This window comes from Alligator mississippiensis, chromosome 1 (assembly GCF_030867095.1).
Source record: "Alligator mississippiensis isolate rAllMis1 chromosome 1, rAllMis1, whole genome shotgun sequence".
NCBI classification, from domain to species: Eukaryota; Metazoa; Chordata; order Crocodylia; family Alligatoridae; genus Alligator; species Alligator mississippiensis.
The window spans coordinates 95,882,682-95,904,794 of record NC_081824.1 but is presented as its reverse complement, the minus strand read 5'-3'; the positions used below and the strand labels follow the sequence as shown (position 1 = coordinate 95,904,794).

At 44.1% G+C, this 22,113-nt stretch overlaps 1 protein-coding gene across 2 annotated transcripts in view; it reads left to right on the top strand.

The window, feature by feature from the left end:
- The window catches only part of METTL24 (methyltransferase like 24), a 96,845-nt gene that overhangs the window by 26,315 nt on the left and 48,417 nt on the right, over positions 1-22,113 (top strand). Inside the window, exon 2 of one of the 2 annotated variants that reach the window (XM_019499881.2) lies at positions 21,598-21,696. In XM_019499881.2, the coding sequence (XP_019355426.2) occupies positions 21,598-21,696 (99 nt within the window). Of the gene's footprint in view, positions 1-19,719; positions 21,697-22,113 lie in introns of those variants that run through there. The other variant, XM_059732844.1, reaches the window with a different exon arrangement.

Genomic DNA, 22,113 nt, shown 5'->3' with positions numbered 1-22,113 from the left:
AATTTTGGTGTGGCTGCAGCCCCCCATAGTCCCTCTCTCAGAGCTGCCACTGCTGTGTGCCCCGAGCACAGCCTGACCCATTGCCCAGCGCAGCCCTGGCCCCAGCCTGCATGAGCTGAATTAGGGGTCTGAGGGACAGAATCTCATGGGTTCTAATTTTGAGTTTATCTCTGATTTATCCCAGTTTTTATACTGTTTATTACTGTGGTATCTGATTGCCTGCATAAATCATTCAACTGACTGTTTTCCCCATCTGGAAAAGGTATTTACTTACCCATGTCATGCTGGTAATATGGAGATTAATTAATGAAGGACAAATCCTGATTCTTTCTCTATGGCTAGGGATTCTTTCAGACATTCAAAAATCCTGAGCCTGATTTGATTCAATCTTTGCAGTTTAGCCTAACCAGAAGAGATTGAACTGATTTGCAAGTGGATAGACATTTACTTTTGAATCAGGAAATGCAGGTACATGCCTATAGTGGCTCAGGCTAGAAGTGTGTGGGGGGGGTGCTAGAGCAAGACCTCCCTTCCCTTCCAGAGTGCTGACCTGAGGGGGGTGTATGGCCAGGTGTGCCTGGAGAGGGAGGGGGAAGCAGACCTTTCCAGGCTCCCCCTGCCTTCCTCCCCCCCCTCCTCTTGCTCCCTACTGAACGGGTGGAGAGTGTTGCCAGCCCCCAGCTAGTACTCTGAGGCAAGGGTGGGGATGGCTTGTTTGTGTGGACTGCGTGCATCTGTTGATGATACTGAGCTTTTCAATCTCCCTCTTCCTGCTTCTTCATACTGTGTGCACCAAACTGACGGCACTCACAGGTCTCATTCATTGCAAGCCAGGTCATTTCTCACACCTTTCTCTGCTCCCTGTTGAACGCTGACAGATTCTGGGCTTTGAAGCAAACCAGCAGGGAGCTTATTGGAGCACAAGGCTTATCAGCACATCAGGCCCTACAAAAGAAAACAAACACATCTCTCTCATTAGTTTCAGGCTCTTCTTAGCTGCAGGGTGCATTTGCATTTGCAGGCCACTGGCTTCTAGCCCTAAGCAGACACTATTATGTCTGCCTTTGTTCCAGTAAAATCAGAGACATACAGACACCTCTCAGCATTACCTAGCATGGGGGAGGGGGCATGGCCAGATGCTGGCTGGGGTCTGTGCTGCTAGGGGCCCTGCTGTGGGGGGGGGGGGGGCGGTCCCTGCTTGAGCTGCAAGGGGGGTGGGGCAGGGGAAGCCTGGCAGATGCTGCAGTCCCCCACCCCCTTCTCAGCCAGCTGGAGTTCTGGTTAGGGAGGAGAGGGGCAGGGCCAGCCCTGCTCTCTGGAACAGACAGCCCAGCCCAGGGCTGAAAAGCATGTTGGGATGCTGGGGGACTTTGATTTAATTTAAAACAGGAAAGAGCCTGGGACAGAAGTTCCATAAACTGATTTGACCCAAATCAGTTAAGTTTGATACTACATTCAACCAGGTTTATCTTCAACCAGCTGTAGCCATTTTGAAACTGGTTTATGTGCTGAGAGCATATGTTCTGTTACAGGTTTAAACCAGTTCTGGTCACTTAAACTGGTGTATGTGCAACTTCTGTCCCTAGCCTATATGTTCAGAAGACCCTTAATAGAGCAGTGCCGATGTCACCATTGCCTACTCTTGAGATTTTATTAGGAGTATTGCTATATTTGCTGTTTTTATTTAAAGCCAAATATACTAAATTTATTTGATTACATAAAAATCTCAGTTTTAATCTTTTAAAATAAGTTCTGGGGATACACTTGAAATACACCCAGAAACATAATTACAAGCTTAACAAACAGGCAAATTGGAAGTCTCCAAAATTTATTAAAAATAGCAAAATAAAGAACATGGACAAAACACACCCAGTGCTTATGATTTCTTCTCAATTGGCTAGATACTGAGACACAGCAAGACCAAGTAAACTGAGATAACTGCCTGAAAGGCAGATCTCATGGGTTATAATTGCAAGGGGAATATGAAGTACATGGCTTTTGAATGCTTGCAATTGACAACACTGCAGTGCAGTTTCATTTTGTATGTGTGGGGGGGAGAGGAGTGGGCTGCATAGAGGACCTCCATTTTCTGCAAGCCATGAGCATGACTTAATGAGAGCTCCTTCCACATTTCTGGTAGACTAATGGGTCCATTATTTACATGTCCCTCCCACCACCTTGATCGGGTATATATGCATGCAGTAGAGGTGTTGGCTACTGCACCTTCTTTGAGTTGATGGGGAAGGGAGGAGTTCTCTCTGGACTCAGGGTTTTCCATGGCCCCCAATTCATTTAGTCAGGGTGTTTTGTGACGGGAAACTGCTTGCCACATATGATTTGCACTTTGCTTTTAAGACACAGTACCAGAGAGGTGCCCAGTTTAGTTATTTATGTAAAATGATTATTTTAAGATATATTTCCAAATATCTTTAACCTCTTGCATATTGAAAGCCTGATCCAATGCCTGTTGAAGTCAGCATTCCACTGACTTATTGAGCTTTGAATCAGGTTCTGTATTTCTAATTCACTAGTAAAGTCCTTATTTTTATGCAAAATAAATTCAGTTAATGATATGAATAACACAGAGACATCTACTTGTAGAAAATGTCCATTGTTTTTCCACCCAGTGTTGGAAAGACAGATTGGTATGATATATATCTCCTATGTATGCTCAACCAAATAACTTTATTAACAAAAACACGTTCACTAATTAATGACAGTGGTCTTGTCTCCACTTGGGACAGCCAGACTTCACCAATGGTAGTAGCTGGTAGCTTTTCATTGTTGACCTTAAATTATAGAAGAAGACATGCAAGAGTTTGAATTGGTTGAGCTGATTGAATTTTACTCCTATTCTAAGCACTTTCAAAGATCTTGGTCATGACATTTTATTTCTTCAATTTCTAACTCTTCTGAAATATTAATTATAGTTTGTTTTTCCAGTTTCTTTTGGTGAAGACTTGTCCCTATGTTTTTAACACCCTTTTAGCATCCTGGAGAATCTCAGCATTCATAACTGCAGTAGTTTTATTTTTGAGCTTTTTAGATTTTGCAAAGTACATTAGTGGAACTGTATAAATAATGCATTAGCTGCATTGCTTTTCAAATATCAAAAACAACAACATAAAAAATATGGCAAACTGCATACAGAACACATGCGTTCAGGGCCAGACACATGAATCCAAATCCTAGGTTTTTTAATTAATAATGTTTATTTGTTTAAGGCCTTCTTGGAACCTCTTAAGGCTCCCTTCCATTACATTTATTGTTTGAAATAAAGATTTGATCTAGTTTTGAAATATTTTATTGGAAGTGCCTTTAACATATTTTTGGTGTAAGATGCTTGTCTAGAGGGGGGGAAAACAAATATTGAGAGAAGTCTTTAGAGTAATGATTCTCAAGCCTCGGGTGGCTTGAGATCCTTTCAAGGGCACCACTGGGTGCTACACAGTGTTAGCACTGGTAGGTGTACAAACCTGATTCATAAGATAAAACCAGAGATTTCACTTAGGAATCCATAGTGTTAAAACATTTTGACGTTTTGTGATCTTTCTGAGTTCTTTGCAACAAAAGAACAGTGCTCTATTTTTTTTCTATGGTCAAGAAATGAGTGAAAATGAAGACTTGGCATTTTCTGAGGGTGATTCAAGTCTCATGAGGGTGCCTTGAGTCTAAAAACATTGAGATCCAGCGGTTTAGAGGAACTGGACTTCAACATGATTGTTATACCAGCTTAGTGTTGTCATGACCCAAAGGTCTGATTTTTTTTGTGTGTGCTTCGGCACTAAGAATTATCCCTGTGGGTATACCGCTTCGTTGCACGGAGGAGTTCTGCTGCGCAGAGAACCCGCGTGCAGGGAAGTTTTCCCGTCACTTTGCAGTGATCTTTGCAGGGTGCATTTCCTTTGCAGCACAGAAATGCACGGTGCAAAGGTTTCCCGCTCGTCGTATGCAAATTTGTGCCCCGCAATTGGCTAGTTCTAAATTATTCACACGTGGCGGCTAGCAATTGGCCTGCTAGCCGTATAAGAGGCTTGAGCAGTTTCCGCCCAAGCTGAAGAGGACTCCGCATCCATCTCGTGGGGACTCTGGGTGTGTGCGGCAGGGTAATAGAAACCCTGTGTGTCGCTCAGAGGAGTTTGGCGGCCTGATCCACCGCCCACCTCTTCCTGTCTTCTAACGGAGCCTACTATAAGACGTAACGATGAGTTTAATGCGTGCTTGTCCTGGACATCTGGAGTTTGTCTGCGTGGAGCCTAGCAACCTCCACGTGATTGTTCGTGTTCTGTCTGCGTGGAGCCTTGCAACCTCCACGTGTGTTCGTGTTTTTTGTTGTAACCGCAACTCAAGCAAGTTCTCAGCCTACACCACGACCATCTCGGTGTAAGTAAAATAATCTTAAAATCAACCGTTACGTGTCTGTGCCTAATTCTAGCTTGGCGCCCGCCCTCTCCAACCCGGCCTGCCCGGGCTGCTGGCCACAGCCCGCGTGCAGAGCGATGAAAGCGACCCGGGGTCAGACCCGGCGCGCACAAGTGTATTTGATACCTGTAGTGGCTTGCTTCAGTGATTCTGGATGGAAACCTGATCCTGTTAAGTTAATGGGAGTTTTGCCATTAAGTTTAGCAGGACCAGGATTTCATAGAAAATTAGGGTTGGAAGGGACCTCCTGAGGTCCCCTGCTCAAAGCAGGACCATCCCCAAAGAGATCATCTCAGCCAAAGCTTTGTCTAGCTAGGTCTTAAAAACCTCCAAGGATGGAGCTTCCACCACCTCTCTGGTTGACTTGTTCCAGTGTTTTAGTACCCTCCTAGTGAGAAAATTCTTCCTAATATTTAACCTAAACTTCCCTTGCTTTAACTTGAGACCATTGCTCCTTGTTCTGTCATCTGCCACCACCGAGAACAGTCTAGCTCCATCCTCTTTGGAACCCCACTTCAGGTAGTTGAAGGCTGCTATTAAATTCCCTCTCAGTCTTCTCTTCGCTAGACTAAATAAGCCCAGTTCCCTCAGCCTTTCCTCATAAGTCATGTTCCCCAGCTCCCTCACCATTTTTGTTGCCCTCTGCTGGACTCTGTCTAGTTTATCCACATCCTTTCTGTAGTGGGGGGTTCAAAACTGAACACAGTATTCCAGATGTGGCCTCACCAGTGCTGAATTACAGGGGAATAATCACTTCCCTTGCCCTACTGGCAATATACCTACCAATTCCCAGTATGTCATTAGTCTTCCTGGCAACAAAGGCACACTGTTGGCTCATATTCAGCTCATTGTCCACTGAACCTCCAGGTCCTTTTCTGCAGAGCTGCTGCCCAGCCAGTCAGCCCCCAGCCTGTACCGGTGCATGAGATTCTATTGTCCTAAGTGCAGGACTTTGCACTTGTCCTTGTTGAACTTCATGAAATTCCTTTTGGCCTAATCCTCCAATTTGTCTAGATCACTGAATCTTAGCCCTACCCTCCAGCGTATCTACTACTCCTCCCACCTAGGTGTCATCCACACTCTATGCCATCTTCCAGGCCATTGATGAAGACATTGAACAAAACTGGCTCCAGGACGGACCCCTGAGGCACTACACTTGACATTGAGCCATTGATTACTACTCTCTGAGCCCAATGCTCCAGCCAGTTTTCTATCCACCTTACAGTCCATTCATCCTGCCCATACTTCCTTAGTTTGCCTGTGAGAATGTTGTGGGAGACCATATCAAAAGTCTTGCTAAAATCAAGGTACACCACATCCACCAGTCTCCCTGCATCCACAGAGCCAGTCATCTCATCATAGAATGCAATCAGTTTGGTCAGGCATGACTTGCCCTTGGTGAATCCGTGCTGACTGTTCTTAATCATCTTTTTCTCCTCCAAGTGCTTAGAAATGGATTCCTTGAGGATCTGCTCCATGATTTTTCCAGGGTCTGAGGTGAGGCTGACTGCTCTGTAGTTCCCTGGATCCTCCATTTTCCCTTTTTAAACATGGGCACTATCTATGCTTGCCCCTTTCCAATCATCCAGGACCTCTCTTGATCTCCATGAGTTTTCAAAGATGATGACCATTGGCTTTGCAGTCACATCAGCCAACTCCCTCAGCATCCTCAGATGCATCCCATCTGGCCCCAAGGACTTGTACACATCCAGCTTTCCTAATTCTAACTAACCTGTTCTTTTACCACTGGAGGTTGCTTACCTCCTCCCCAAACTGTGCTGTGTGATGCAGTAGTCTGGGAGCTGACCTTGCCTGTGAAGACTGAGGCAAAAAAGGAATTGAGTACTTGAGCCTTTTCTGCATCCTCTGTCACAAGGTTGCCCTCCCCATTCAGTAAGGGACCCACACTTTCCCTGATCCTTCTGTTGCTACTGACATACATGTAGAAACCCTTCTTGTTACATATGTTGCTAGCTGCAACTTCAGTCCTGACTTCATCCCTGCATGCCTGCCTGAGCAATACTGTTATTCTCCTCCCTAATTATTTGTCCAAGTTTCCACTTCTTATAAGCTTCCTTTTGGTGATTTAGTTTTTCTGAAGAGTTTCATGCTAAGCCAAGCTGGTCTTCTGCCATACTTGCTAGTCTTCTTGCACATTGGGATGGTTTGTTCCTGCACTGCCAGTAAGGCTACTTTAAAGTGCATCCAGGTCTTCTGGACTCCTCTCCCCCTCAGACTGACTTCCCAGGGGAACATGCCCATGAGATCCATGAGCGAGTCAGAGTCTGCTTTTCTGAAATCCAGGGTCCTTACTCTGCTCTCCATTCTTCCTTTCCCCAGGATCCTGAACTCTATCATCTCATGGACACTACAAGGGAAGCAAGTGCTGCTTAACTTCTGTCAAGGAAGCCCCTATGGGTGATCCTCAGAAGTATATTAATAGGCTCTGAGAGCCATCACATCTTGTCTTCTCCAGGCAGAAAGGCTTTCTGCAAGGCAGAATGTTGCAGATTTTGCATGGGGAATGAGGGGTAATAGGAGGGAGCTAGAGGAATCCTAAAAATCCTCTTAGATAAGTCAACACTGCTTTAAGTCGCATGTTCTTATAAACCACCTCTAGCTATTCAAAGTCTCTGTATGCAACTCATGTAAAAAAAAAAAGCTCTTACTTAAATTACTCATAATGCAAGGAGAACTTTCATGACTGCACCTCTTCTTGCTTGCTGGATTAATATGACAAATAGACATGTCACATAAGAGAACTGGACGGTGTATACATTATACCATTAGTTCAGCTCGGCACAAAGCTTTTGTTCTTCAGCCTCATGTTTTATGATAATACACTATGTTTTTCTAGCACTTTAGTCCTTCTGTGGGAGGGATTCCATATGTGGTCTGTTCACTGTATTGCGTGAAACTGATACCTGTAGAGAATGAAGCATTTATTCAGGATTTTGATACAAAGGAGCCAGTGTGTGCATGCATAATACTGCTAAAGAAGACTTTTAAAATGCTCTCTTTCATAACAATACTTCAAAAGCTAAATATGAGAAAGAAGGAATGTGTTATATTAGATAAGCTGTGTGTTCAATTATGGGCCTTCTCCAGCTCCAAGAGTAGCAGGACTGGCCCAAGATATGTTATCCTAGGTCAGATAATGACCAATGCCTGGTGTGTGTCTTTTCCCCACCCCACTGTGCCTGACAGTACACTGACCCAGTTGTGTAATGGTGCATACTGGTAAAAAAAAAAATCATTTGTAAAAACAAAAAAGCTAGAAAGCAAACCATCCAGCCACAAAGATATATGATACTTGTAAAGCCAGTCACATCAGAAAAGACTGTACTTTTTAAATGGTGAATTCAAAGCATATAAAATCACCTGTAAAATCAGTGATGTTCACATTTGAAACCTTTGCTTAAATTAAAGCTCATAGAAACTATATATGTTTTGGCTCTTCTAAATTAACCAAGTACGATACTAAGTGTTTTTTTGTTTTGTTTTTTTGGGTTTTTTTGTTTTGTGTTTTTGGTTTTGTTTTTTTGGTTTTAATGAAAACCACCTCCAGTGGATTTGGTATGTATTACTGATTACAGCTGATGTAGGTTCATGAATCAACATATCTTACACCAGGAATAGTTTGTCAAGGTTGAAATGTGTTTCCCTTGTAGGAACATCGCCATTTGTGGATGGCAGATTTGTATTGCTGAGTCTATGAGTTGCCATCCTGTATATTGGATATTAAGAGTTATTGATCCTTACTGAAGAATATCCTTTATCTTTTGTGTCACTTTCCTTCTGTACAATTAAGTTAAACATTAGCTGAGGCTCCCAGTCAGGACAAATGAGTTCATAAGGACAATTTGTATGTGTATGTATACAATATACATAGTGTCAATAGGTTTCCACTGATCAAACCAGTAGAACTTTATCCAAATGTTGAGTATGATTAGTGATGATAAGCAAGGCAGGAAGAGCAAAACTAGAAATATTCTGAACAAATCAAAAGATGAGGTTGGTGAAATAATTTGTTTCCATGGCTTACAAATATTTATAGATATTGAGGGAATTTAACGTATGTACACACTGCATTTGTTTTGGCTCCTAGCTCAAATGTGAAAAATTCTTATTACATAGTTTAATTAGAAGATATATTTTTCCTCAGTTTGTAAGTGCATGAATCAATTGGCTAGTATTTCCTGTCCTCCTTAGACATTTTGACAGTGCAACATGTTCTTGAAAGTTTTTGCTTATAAGCATTGTAGATATATGAAGCATTACTTCAAAAAGCTGCCAAAAAATAAAAAGTTTTAAAGTGGGGGTGGGGAGGAGGAAGCAGTTACTATGTTAAGAAACATGGGATCACAGAAAAATTTCTGAATAACTACCTTTTAAAAATTCAGATTTCAAAATATAACTACAGTATTTCTAATAATATGTGGCCAGGAAATGGATCACAGTTATGACTCTTACTTCACACTAAAATCATATTTAAAGTCAAACCTTTATTCTGTTAGGTTCAATTGAGGAAATTGCTAAAAAGAAAATGAGGTTGAAGGTACTTTTGTGCAGTTATACTTGATGGGATACTGCTTGTGTGATTCATGGTCTGCTTTCTTTTTCCAGCACGGGAAAAGCTGATTCTGTGGTGATTTTGGCTGCCAGGCTATTTGAATGAACTCATCATAATCTGGATAGTTGATCTATAAATAAGTCTATAATAATGATTTACAGTTGTGTTTTTAAGCATGTGCTTGGAAAACCACAAACCTCTTGAGTCTGTGATATTGCACCTGTCCTTTAGCCTGGCCTTTGTATCTGATGATTTAATCTTTATATTATGATCTCAAAATATTAGAAGGATGAATGATACCATATGTAGGCTGCAGCTTATTAAAGGATTACCAGATAATTATCACAGATAGTCACTGAGGGAGAAAATCTAGAAGTAAGTGATCTGAGGGGGAAAATCACCATAGCTTACTGTTTAATACCAAGGCAAAGTCAACTTGTGTGTGAAAGGTCTGGAAAAAAAGTTAGATCTTCAAGTGAATCTTCATTTTGTTTCAAGCAGCTGAGAACAGTGCTTTAAGGTTGTTCTGCCTTCTGAAATGATACAGTGCTCCTTGATTCATATTGCAGTGAATCTTGCTTTGAAAAGATCCTCAGGACAACATTTCTCTTGCTACACATTACAATTTTTGGGCTGCAGGGGTCAGTCTTAAGAGACCATAGTCAAATCTATTCAAAGAATGATTTTTATAATGGCTATTCAGGTAGTTGTCTTGAGTGTATAAGACTACAGTAGAAGTAAGGCATTTTAACTTTCCACGTGCTAGAATGGCGCTCTGTGCATGTGGCTGCTTGTTGGGAAAGGAAGTAATAGATAATATCCATACTTTGGAAATATGGTTCCTCAGTGTATGCTTTTCCTTGGAAGGGAGCATGGTCTTGTGGTTAAAAAGATGGACTGGGCTTAAGGAGTTTTGAATTCTGTCCTGGGCTCTACACACTTCCTTGGTCACTTTGGGCAAATCTTCATTTTATTTCTGTTGGGGGTAATGTGGTGTCTTTTAAAAGATACCAAACTGTAGCACACCATACTGTGTTAGGTACAGATAATAATAATAGCAACAGCAAGTCTTGTCTTCAGTGGACATGCCCAGTAATTCCAGTGCATGTTGGGGGTATCCTTGGAACCAGAGGGGAAGTAATCTTCTCCCACAGCTCCTGGAACTGCTCTAGACCTGCTATGCTAGCTGTAGGGGTGGGGGGTTTTCTGTCACCAGTGCCCCTCCAGCCAGTGTTGTTGGAGGAACCACTTAAGGGGTCCATAAAGTGGAGGGTGTTCTGGCCCCAGCTCCCGGCTGCACAGTGATGTTCAGCCTTTGTGGAGCACAGCTTGAAAAGGCATCTCCTTCTCAAAACTGAGCAAATACTCTTTAGTTGCAGTGAGATGAAATAAAAATGTCTGAACAATCAGCAAGAAGATAAGAAATAAGTATGGATAAAAGAGTGGAAAGGGTTATAGAGATATCTGTCAATATCCATGTTTTATATCACCTAATGTGGGAGGGGTGTATCCTAGGCAATGTGGGAATTAGGAGAAAACCGATATTGTAACCCTAATAATCATAGTTAAAAATACATAGATGACCATCTGAGAAAGTGCTGAACAAAAGGGGGGAGAAAATATAGTATAAGGCCACAGGCAGAAGTGACAGTTTTTGCCTGAGCTGGCTTCTGAAAGCACCCTGCATCTGTGACCAACCAGAAGTGCACAGCTGCAAAACACTTTAAAAGAACCCAATCCTACAACAATCTGAACTCTGATTGCATGATGGTTTAGATCAGGGGTAGGCAAAATATGGCTCATGGGCCAGATCTGGCCCATGAAGGGGCTTTGTCTGTTCTGCGGCAGAACCCTTGATCCCGTCTGATCCAGGTGCTGCCCAGCTGTGGCTCATCCTGACACTCCCTGGTCAAGCAGTGGGGCTGGGGCGGCTCCGTGGCTGGACTGCCTTTCTAGGCAGCCCAGGTGGCTCCTTCCGGCTGCTGCCGCTGGTGGCAGTACCAGTTGGGGACCCATGCACACAGCCCTGACCCAGCATGTCCCATGCCTGCTCCAGACTGACTCGCCCAGATAGAGCAGCAGCAGCAGGTGGCTGCTGGGTAGAAACTTGCTCGGTGCAGGTGAAAAGTGGCCCTTCCCCCTTGCCACTGTCAGGCCCTTCCTTCTGCAGACACCTGGAGCCCATGCCATGCTTGGCTGCCTTGTGTCTCTGCTGCTGTCACCACCTTCCAGTTTGCCCTGCAGCTGCTCTGTGCTGTCTGCTCAGTACCACAGGGCTGGGGCCACCGGTGGCAGCAGCTGGAAAGAGCCACCTCCACCTTGGCTGTCTAGAAAGGCAGTCCAGCCATGGAGCCTCCCCAGCCCCACTGTGTGTCCAGGGTGCTGCAGGATGTGCCAGAGCTGGGTGGTATGGAACAGGTGTAGAGCAGGGCTGGGGCTGTGCACTGTTGGCAGTGGTGGGGAGGTACTGCAGGGTGTGTGGGCTCCAGGCTGTTGCAGGGCAAAGGCAGGTGCCAACTGGCTCAGGGGGGCTCCCATGCACACCCCACTGTACCCTCAAATATTCCCCCATGACCACACCCTCCCCTGCACACAGTCACACACCCCACAAACACTGCATCCACCCACACACTCCCCTATATCTCCCCACAGCCCCCACACACACCCATGTACCTCTTGGGGGGAGCCCTATCCACTGCTACATGCACACACCCCACCACACACATGCACCCACATACAGACCTCCAGCCACCCTCCCCCTCCACATGCTCCACAGCCCCCTACAAACTCCATGCCCACCCATGCACCCACCCACACATCCCCACAAACCCCCCATATCCACCCTCCCACATCTACACATACCCCACACTCTCCCCCATACCAACCCATACCCACACCTACCCGTACCGACCCACCCATACCCCCCACACTCCTGCACCCCCCCCACAGTATACAAAATTAAGACTTCATTTTGAGCTATTATACAATCACTTCTATATACACAATGCAAACACACACCAATCAGGACAAAAATATTTAAAAAAAATTAAACTACATTATTGTGGATGTTTGATTTTTAGTATATAATTTGTCTTTTTTTTTTTTCAGTTGCAAGGTAGCAAACCGCCTTCCCAAAAAGAGTACTTCCAGTGGCAAAGAGAGGGAATTCTGGTGGCAAAGGTCAGGGATTAGAGGGTGGGACTTCCGGTCCCAAGATGGCAACCAGGTAGCGGGGCACCTGTCAAGGGGTGGGGCCACCCTTGCAGCCCTCAACAGCTTGCCAAAACTCATTAAGCGACTCTCCAGCCAAAATTATTGCCCACACCTGGGTTAGATGAAGACGATTCAGAACAGAGTGTCTTTAGTAACTTCTGTCTGCCAGCCTGTCTCTGTTTTCAGAATCGGAGGGGGAAAAGGGAGTGGAGGGAGTTCAGTCGGGGTTTTTACAGCCCCCAATGGAGGATGGAGCGGGTGGATTTGGAGCCCCCCCTCTCTCCCCACCGAGGTGGGGGACCTCTAAGCCTCTAAGAGGGGGAAGGGGTGGTTCCTAGCAGAAACTCCCCCCTGGAACCAACACTGAACTTCTGTTCAGTCCAGGGGATCATTGTGACTCAGAACGCATCCCGAAAAGCATTCTCAGTTACAGAGGGAAGCTTCACTTCTGTCTGCACCCATAATGTTCAAAATGGAGAGAGAACATGGTCCTGATCTCTACAGTTTTCTGAGTCGATTATACACTTGGTAGTAAAATTGCAGAACAGACCACAAAGCAGGACTGTGATCTGCCCTTAAAACAGGCTAAATCTCATTCACTGTGAGTTATTTTGTGTGAACAGCAGCTTCTTTTAGTTTGCTGCTGTGAGAACCAGTGTTTGGTAGCCAGAACAACCAAGCCAAACTAGTGGTAGTGGTGGCAGGGAAATAATCTGCTATGCAGCCATAGACCTATTAGTGTGAGGAGCTTAGGATCCTCATTTGTTGCTGGCACAGTATAGTTAATGATTACTACTTGCGCAGAGAAGATTGTAAAGTCATCATCAAGGCCATAATGAGAACAAAAATCACAAAATCCAGAAGGAAAGACAGTCACAAGCAATAAGCAGCAGAGGTTAATAAAGAGGAACTCTTTTCAGACAAAATAGATGTTTGAATTGAGCAGCTAGACCTTTAAAGTCAGTGACTGAAGAGAATGAAGTAGAGTTGAAAAAATCTAATTTAAACAAAGCAATTTGTACAAAGGTTTAAGAAATTGTACATGCAAAGCTAGTTCAAATTGGCTTAGATGGGAATACTGTAAATTCTAAACTGGTGAAAGAATAGTAAACTAAGATTAGGGATATACGAGTAATATGTTAAACTGGAAGAGGTAGTCCCTGAGTGTGTCCGCCAGGTTGAGCCTTTGACTTGAGTGGACCTCCCTGAGGGTTGCAGAGATCTATTTGTGTTGTGCCAGTCATGTGACTGGCCCGACCTTTAGTAAACTAGGTGCCTGAATTGCAAATAGGGCATCTTTCCATGTGCTCCAGGGTGGGAGAGGGGTGGCGCTTTAATTACAATGGTTCTTGGTAGCCACTCTAATTAAAGCACCCGCATTGTCTCATGTATTCAGTGTTCTGTGCTTTAAAATGGTGTCAGGGGCGCTTAACTAAAGCTTGTTCCGTGAGCTTTACTTAAAGCACCTCTGCTGCCATTTTGAAGCATGGGGATGCTGAATACATGTGACACTGAGGCTACTGGAGTGTGCTAAAGCAGATTCAGTTTATCAAGTCTGTTCTGATATGTGCTAATAGTGTGCATCAGGACAGATGTCAGACATGTGTATAGGTGCCTAAAGTGACTCGAATAACCCCACTCCAACAGCCACTAAAGCCCTTTGGTACTAAGGGGTTTATTCACTGCTTATGTTTGACCCTTAGGACCTATGCTTCATCTTCTGAACATCCTAGTCAGAACTGCTAGGTGCCTCACTTCTGCTTAAGTTCCAGTGTGACCCAGAAAGGGGTCAGGAAGTTGCCCAAGAGCTGACATATTAGGTGTGTTCAGAGTTTGCTTAACTCGCATCAAGAGTGTTGAATTCAGCACAAGCGTAGCATTCGTGGTCACTTTCACGCCAAATGTGGCTGGAGGAGTAGGCTGTGGTGGTGGTGGTGGCTAAGGCCCAATGATTGCATAATGGTCTAGTGCAGGGCTGTCCATTTGGCAGGTCAGGGGATGCATGCTGTCCCCAAAGAGCTAACCTGTGGCCCCCAGGATCCTAGTTTGGGTGCCACTCCCATCCCTCTCCTGCTGCTGCTGCTGGGGTCTATGGTCTCCCCCTCCTTCCTCCAACTTCAACTTCCTGCCCCAACTCTGGGGGTGGAGTGACAGCCTACAGGGCAGAGAGAGCTTGTGGCTGGAGGACTGAAGGGGGACCTTGGGATCCCTGTGGCGTGGGGGCACCAGTGCAGTAGGGGAAGGGTTATGCAGTGCAGCTTAGGGGTGGTGGTGTGGGACAGCATGTGACTGGTGGTCTCTAACCACTCAGAAGTTGTATAGTCCTGGTTTAGTGGTTAAAGCACTTGCCCAGGAAATGGGAGCCCTGAATTCATTGTCCTCCTCAGCCTGAGGTGGTTCAAACCCCCATCTATCACTTCACCCAGAAGAATGTCCTAACTACCAGCTATGGAATAGACTGGGTGGGAGCATCCTCTGCCTCTTCTGTTGAAACTGGGCCACTGGGAAGCCAAGGACATGAGCGTTATGGGACCAGAAGGAAAGCAAGCACAAGGGAGCCTGCTTCCATGACTCACTGATGAGTCTGTCCTCTGGAAGGGGCGATTCTAGTCCATGGTGCCAGAGAAGGGGTGGCAGTTGACACCCTCATGCTCAGTGTTTCCTTTTGGCTAACACTGGGCACCTCCCTGCCCAGCAGCTGGCACTATGAATCATTCTTGTGAGGTGCCTAACTCTCCCCATTAACACTAGGAATCCTAACTGCCTAATACCTGTCTGTTTGGATTAATTGCCCTCTTAGAGCAAGGCACCTGTTTTCTTAGGGATACTGATGCCTAAAATGGAGGAACTCACAAGGTTAGTCTGCATCTGATCGTTAGATTCTAACCTTTTTAGGACACAGACCGGATGTATTGATTGTATAATTCTTAACACAGTGAAATGCTAATTTTGCCACGATCCTCTGGAAGCTACTGTAACATAGCTATTAAAAATGTCCAGCATGGTCCATTAGGGATTGTTGTTCATTCTGGATCTCTCACACACATTTACAAGTGAATTGGAAGGCAGACTTTGGCTCACTATGAAGTTAGCAGCCAGTAGTAAAATTGGAACCTACAACTGAAGCTTTTAACCTGAATTAATATTTATTGTGTACGACCCAAAAGCTCAGATCTGATCCCTTATTTGACAGCAATGTTTGGGCAGTACTCTGAAATATACTATGGGAAAGCAAAATATCTTCTTTGCTTATTATGAGTGAACTATTAAATTACTGGAAATTATCTGTATTTTTTTTCCTTTTTTTTTTTTTTTTGCAAACTTCACTGAATTTCATGTTACCTACTGTGGAGGAGGCAATCTCTTGTTAACATCCTATCTTATGAAAGAGAACTTTATTTCATACAGATAATTTATGCATTTTTTTCTTTTGTTAAGGATTTGTAAAGACTCTTCCTGGCCACAATGCGATGATGGGTACCCTGTAATTCTACTCCTCAATACAGAACCTGGGGTACAAACAGACGTTGTAATAACTGGACACAGCTGGTTTAGATGTCCATGTTTTTGACGGAAACTATTGTCAATCTTCATTCTCATTTCAGGTTTCAAACCTGTCAGAGCTACTGCATTCCTGTCATTACAGATGTTATTTAGCCACGTGAAATGTTTGAATCATTTTGAAAGATTGCGTACTTTTACCTACTAAGGTGTTCATATAGCTTCCTGATGGTAGCAGTCCTCCTCAGCACTTATACACATGATGGGGTGTAATCCTCATTAAATTAAATAGGTTTATTAAAATTAAAATGATTGGCTTTAAATTGATGCATCAATGTTTACAGGTGGCAGCCTTTAAATTGAATTAAACTCATTGCGTCTTTCACAGTAAATTATAGCAGGGGGAGCCACATAATTCACCCCACTGATCTCTTTGGTACTCAGTTACATCGGGGGCAACGGCAAAACAATAATCCCTTTGCTTCCAAAATGCACCCCCCTCCAAAGCTGTAGCTGGCCGCAGGGATACCCACGCCAAGCTGTGTTTGTCCCCTCCCCCACCCCCAAACTGTGTGGATTCCCATGCCAATCCGCCTATGAAAGAAAACATGTCATATCTGGAAGGGACTGTATAATTTTTTTCCCATGACATGATGATAAAAAGAAAAAAACCCAGTATAAAACAGTTAAAAAAAAGAGAGTTTTTAAAAATAAAAAGCTTTTAAAAAATAAAAAGCTTTTACTTTAAAAAGAAAAAAACACCCAGTATGAAACACAGTAAAAAATGCAGTATAAAAATATTAAATGTTCTTTTTCTTCTGTATATAAATTTTAAATAAATAACAAATAATTTCTAGTCTTTATACTCTGTTCTATATAATATTCTATCTATATTTATTCTGTCTATATTCTAGCTATATTCTATCTTTATACTCTAGTCTATATCCTATTCTGTCTCTATTCTAATCTATTTTTATTCTTTTATTACATTTATGTTTCTATTCTATAATCTATTTTATAATCTTCTATCTTCTAATGTCTTTATTCTTCATTATATCCTTCTATCTCTACTCTTCTAAGAGTTCTGCAAGGGAAGAAAGAAGATGTGTTTTGGCCCATACTCCCACAACCACCTTCTTGGCTTTTCCCCTACAGGCTACAAAATCTTCCATGGGAGATGTCGGTCGTTACCTAAATAGTACGTGGGAAGTTGCATAGCCCGGGGGCTGGGTCTGACAGGTAGCAACCGCTGTGCGAGGGGTTTCTGGAAGGCAATAATAAGAAAGGCAAAAGTTACCCTGAAATATTAAAGTATCAACAGGTGCTAAGGCACACCCCCTCAATTACTAACTTACCATTAGCTGCTGCTGCAGCACCTCTCCTGATGTGGCAACTGCTGGTCTGGGGTGAGGGGTGTGCAGGGGTGGACCATGAAAATAATTGATGGTGTTGTATGGACCACCAGCACCATGGGGTAGGCCCATATCACTGGAACTAGGGTGGGAAGAGTTTGGGCTTTGTCCCTCTGTTTTTGGTTTTGTAAATAGACTACATTTCCCAGCAGCCCCTGCCTGTGTGGCTTGGACCAGTTTCCTTGGAGACCCCAGCAGCAACTGTGCTGGGCTCTGGGGTTTCCATGGATACCAGTCCAGATGTGTATGGCTGTGTGTGCAGCTATGTGCAATTTTGGGATTGGTATAGCCCCCCCCCCCCCTTAGCGCTGGCCTGACTGGCATCCTGCGGTGATGAGAATGTGGTCTGTCACTGGGGCACACCCGTGATCTGCACCCTGCCATGCCCCATGCCCTGCAGCCCATGCTGTCACCACCGCAGGATGCCAGGCCATCTGCAGCTGGCTCCAGTCCCTGCTGCTGGCATCTCCGGCCACTGCGAGGAAATATAGAAGTAACCTTATATGTCTATGGGACATATAGATGGACTCTATGTCCCTGCTGCCAGCACAGTCACCCATCCAGCCCTGCATGGTACCTGGCAGCTGTCCCATAAGGTAATCTGCTTGGGGGGGAGGGACGGTGGCATCTTTTCTGACATGAAGGAAAATTTTGGCTCCCATTAACCAGACTTGCCATGGCACGCACTTATTACGTATAGTGTTCTGCATTTTTGGTTTTTACCTTATTTCACCGATAAATTACCTATTTTTTTTCTTAAGTTATTCAGTTTTTACTGATTTGCACCCATTTTTCACATGCCCCCCGTGCCTCCTGGGACCCGTACAGTGGCAGAAGATGCCTGCCCTTCCCCGTGTCCCCTGGATGAGCTGTGGCTCTGTCCCACACCCCACCTAGTCCCGCCCCTGGCTGTGTCGCAGGGTCTCCATTCCCTCCGGCCTGGTGGTGCAGCAGAGGCTGGCCCCCCCTCGGTCCCCCTGCTTTGGGCCCCCCCTGGGTGGTGTGGGGCCAGGGTCAGGGCCAGTGTGGGGAGGCAGCTGGGGCCAGTGCCAGGCTGGGGGGGAAGCCATTTCTCCCCCCACCCTTCTCCCCAACAGACTTTCCTGCCTGGGGGGGCATGTGCACACATGTGCATGCATGCTCAGCCTCCCCGCCAAAAAATCTATCAGCCCCCCCCCCCAACCCCCACAAAACTATTATTTTTGATTTAAACAGATTTTTTGTCTTTTCTACCTTTTATCCCAATTTCACCCTGGTTTTTATGTTTAGAAGGTAAACCCCGAAAAATTCCAGAAATTGACTTTTGAAAATAAAAACTGGACATTCAGAACACTAATTATGTACTAGCTCTGAGTACAATCATAGCCATGGGTGCTCCTGCTGGAGTTTTAGCAGGCAGCCCCTCCACCAAGCTGCAGAGTCCTGCAGCATCATACCAAACCCCCCTATCCCCAATTGGGGCATGGAGCAGTTAACCCTTCATAGGACATGGTCCAACCAGTGAGGCTAGGCTAGAGATGTCAACTCATGCCGGGTGTCAGGCAGTGAGGTGTGTGTGGGTCCACCCTCCCTCCCACTGGGCTTTGGCTCTAGCCCCATGGCTGGCAGCCTGAAAACAACAATCCCCTTCCCCCGCTCGGGCAGCTTCTCACCCTCTTTTAGTTAAAGCTGGAGCCACACTGCGGGGCTCTGGTCACTCAGCCTAGGGCCGGGCCTAACCTGAGCAGCCGCGAGCTGCTTCCAAGGTGGTTCTTCATGCGCTGACCCACGCTCCAGGTGAGGCCCAAACAGCCTCAAGCTGCTCCCAGGGCCAGCTCTCTATGTGCCAATCTGCACACTGACTGCCCAGCCGCTTGCTGGGTTTGCAGGCTCAAGCTGCCTCAAGCAGCTCCTAGAGCCTGATCCCTGTGCACCGATTCATGCACCCCTGAAACTCGAGCAGGGTCCCAAGGACAGCCGTCTCCAGAGTTCCTCTCTCCTCGCTGTCCCTCATCATCTCCCTTCAGTGTGCTGAGCACGCTTCCCTTTTATACTCTAAAGGGGCTCCACCCCTGAAATTCTCTGGACCTGGCTGGCGCAGTTCTGATTCAGGTCCAGCTGCTCCTTGCCCCATCCCTTTGGAAAAGGGCAGGGCATTGCTTCCCTTGTGCTGCCTCTGAATTGGTGGGCGGGCTCCACCAATCAAACAGCAGACCCTTGAGCCTGGGACTCAACCTAAGCCCCGAAAAGGTAAGCCTGCTACCAAAAAAAAAAAATAAATACAGCCATATTACAAAACCCCCCAAAAACAACCCCCCCCCAACAAATATAAATTAACAGAACCAAAAAAACAAAACAAGAACTGCAGTGCATAATGGTGGCATCACGTCATCTTCAATGTTTTATTCTTCTGCAGGGGAAGAAAGAAGACAGGTTTTGCCCCATGCTCCCAAAACCACCTTCTTGGCCTTCCCATACAGGCTACAAAATCCCCAGTGGGAGATTTCAATACCTATTTAAACACTGTACAAGCATCGTAGCTTGTGGGGACAAGGCAGGGATTTGTCCTTCCATCTGTCCTGGATATATCAGGATGTGTTTTACTTCAAATCACAAAGGAGACCTTTAAATTTAAAAAAAAACAACCCATATGTGAAAACTGTAATGCAGTTAAATCACAAAAAGTGCAATTTTCGTTATGTGTACGAGCGCCCCATACTTCTAAATCATAGTATCAATGGTATATGCCACAACTAGATGTTTTGCCCTGTGTGTTATATAGGGCAGGATAGATGACTTCGGGTCTAATAGCAGAAACTGAAAGGAAGCCAAAAAACTTTTTTTGGGGGGGAGGGGAGTAAAGCTACTTTTCAGATATTACTGAAAATTAAAATGTTTAAAAATGTTCTTTTAGCATCATGTTAAACTAAAAAAAAAATGGCAACAGAACAGTGATCCTTATACAAATCCCTTGGCTCAACTTCACCCACAGAGTATGTTTAGTTAGGCAGCAAAAATCTGAGCTCATGATATGAATTCAAGGCAAACTCCATTTGTTCTTAGGATCCTCTTCAATCATTTTTGTTTCTCTTCTCTCTGTCACCCATATCACTGTAATAATGTTTCTGCCTAAGGAAAACTAGCTGCAACTTTCTCCACATCATTGTTGCTGCGCTAGTCAGATTGGTAGGTGGCCCTTTGACTGAGATGAGCATACTACCTCCACATTTTAAGCTCAGTCTGTACTCAGTGTAGTTCATTTAGTGTTTTTTCCTTTATTGTTTCAAGAGCTACTTACTGAAATTAGGCTCTGCAGGAATCTAAGACAATTATTTTTTGTTTGGTTGGTATCAAAACAGTCACAAAAAAACCCTGATCATCTTCCTGGAATTTATTTATTTACAAATGATTACGGGAAGCTAAACTCCACCTCCCCTAGTATAGGAGAAATTGACAGTCACAATTGAGAAATCTTTTCACTGAGGCTCAATTTTGAGGAATTCATCTTAATTTTAATTTAACATGCACACAGATCTATTCAGGACTAGTCTGATGAAAAGAGCTACAGGTGTAACATTTCTAAAATGACAAAAGCTGGCTGAATTGGGGAAGATATTGTGGATAGGAGTTCAGAAACCTCTTGCTATGCAAGCACATATCTGAGAGAGGTTTCTGTCCTACTTTGTGGGAAGTGTTGTTTGAAAAGCTGACAGGATCTCTGTGGTTTTGAGCTGATGGGCCTCACACAGAGTATGAAAAGCATCCACTGAATCTAATTTCCTGTGGAGGTGAAAATTAGGAGTTACAATGTGGTGGCCACAACGCTGCCATTTTTCAGGCAAACAAAGAATTCTGCTGAATCTTGTTAGGCTAAAAGATTAAAAGGACTTTTCTCTGAAAAGGCAAATGTCTTATTGAATTAGCCAGACTTAAAAAAAGATGTTGATTACAGAGGTTTACTTTTGACATTTTTTATTTGCTGGATAAATTCCCAGCATTAGCAGATGCTCAAGCAGAGCTGTGATGTATATATTAAATCATACTTAATTTTCTAATGAGATGCAAGATTCTAGCCATTCATAACCTGGTTTTCTTCATGTAAGTAACAAGCTTGTAAGCATCTAGGTTATTCAGGGATAGCTCTTCCAGAATACCAGCTATTGTGCACACTGTTACTCTGGAATAAAAAAACTTTTTCACCTGAATGAGCTGTATCCATTTTGAATGTTGATTAAGCTAGATTTGAAAAGATGCTTTGTATTTAAAATAAATAAATAAATAAAAAATTATCTCAATAGGAGTTATTCTGGAGTAGTAGTTCCATATTAAATGTATACACAACTTTAGGCTGAAATAACTTTCCTGTGTAGACAAGCCTTTTGAAAAATGTTTCCTATTTAAAATCAGCTCTATGTAACTAATTACGCTTACTCATTTTCTACTTGAACTGAGAGGTGAAGGCCATTTTTTCATTTAAATGATTTTTCTGCATTGCAGAGCGCACGATGGCACATAGACCTTCAGCCTTGGGCAAGTCCTACTCCTTCCCTGACATATGAAGCCTTGAGGTTCCTGAAGTATATTAGCACTTCTCAGGTTGGTTCTCCTTTCTCTAGCCAGTTTGAAAATAATTTCAATTTCCATTCCAGTTCCCTTCCGAAAAAGTTAAAAGGTTCCTTAACAAGAGTCATGATGACTGAACTTCCTCCAAGCTACCTTTGCTGTATTTTTTGTTTGGTTTACATGTTTTGTTGAAGTGGTTCAACTTAAAAATGATGATTTAATTAGAAATATGACCCATACAGAGCCTAAGACGGACAATTCTCTCCTTTAAACATTAGTTTGCAGAGTCCATCATTTTTGTCATCTCTGCTACTCCTCAGAAGTGTAGCACATCTGAAATCCCAGAAATGGCTTTGTCCCTGTATCTAGCACTCTCTCCCTCAGACCTACACAATGATAGTTCCTAAAACTGCATTACACTGAGGAACTTCTGCATGGTAGTTTGGTAGC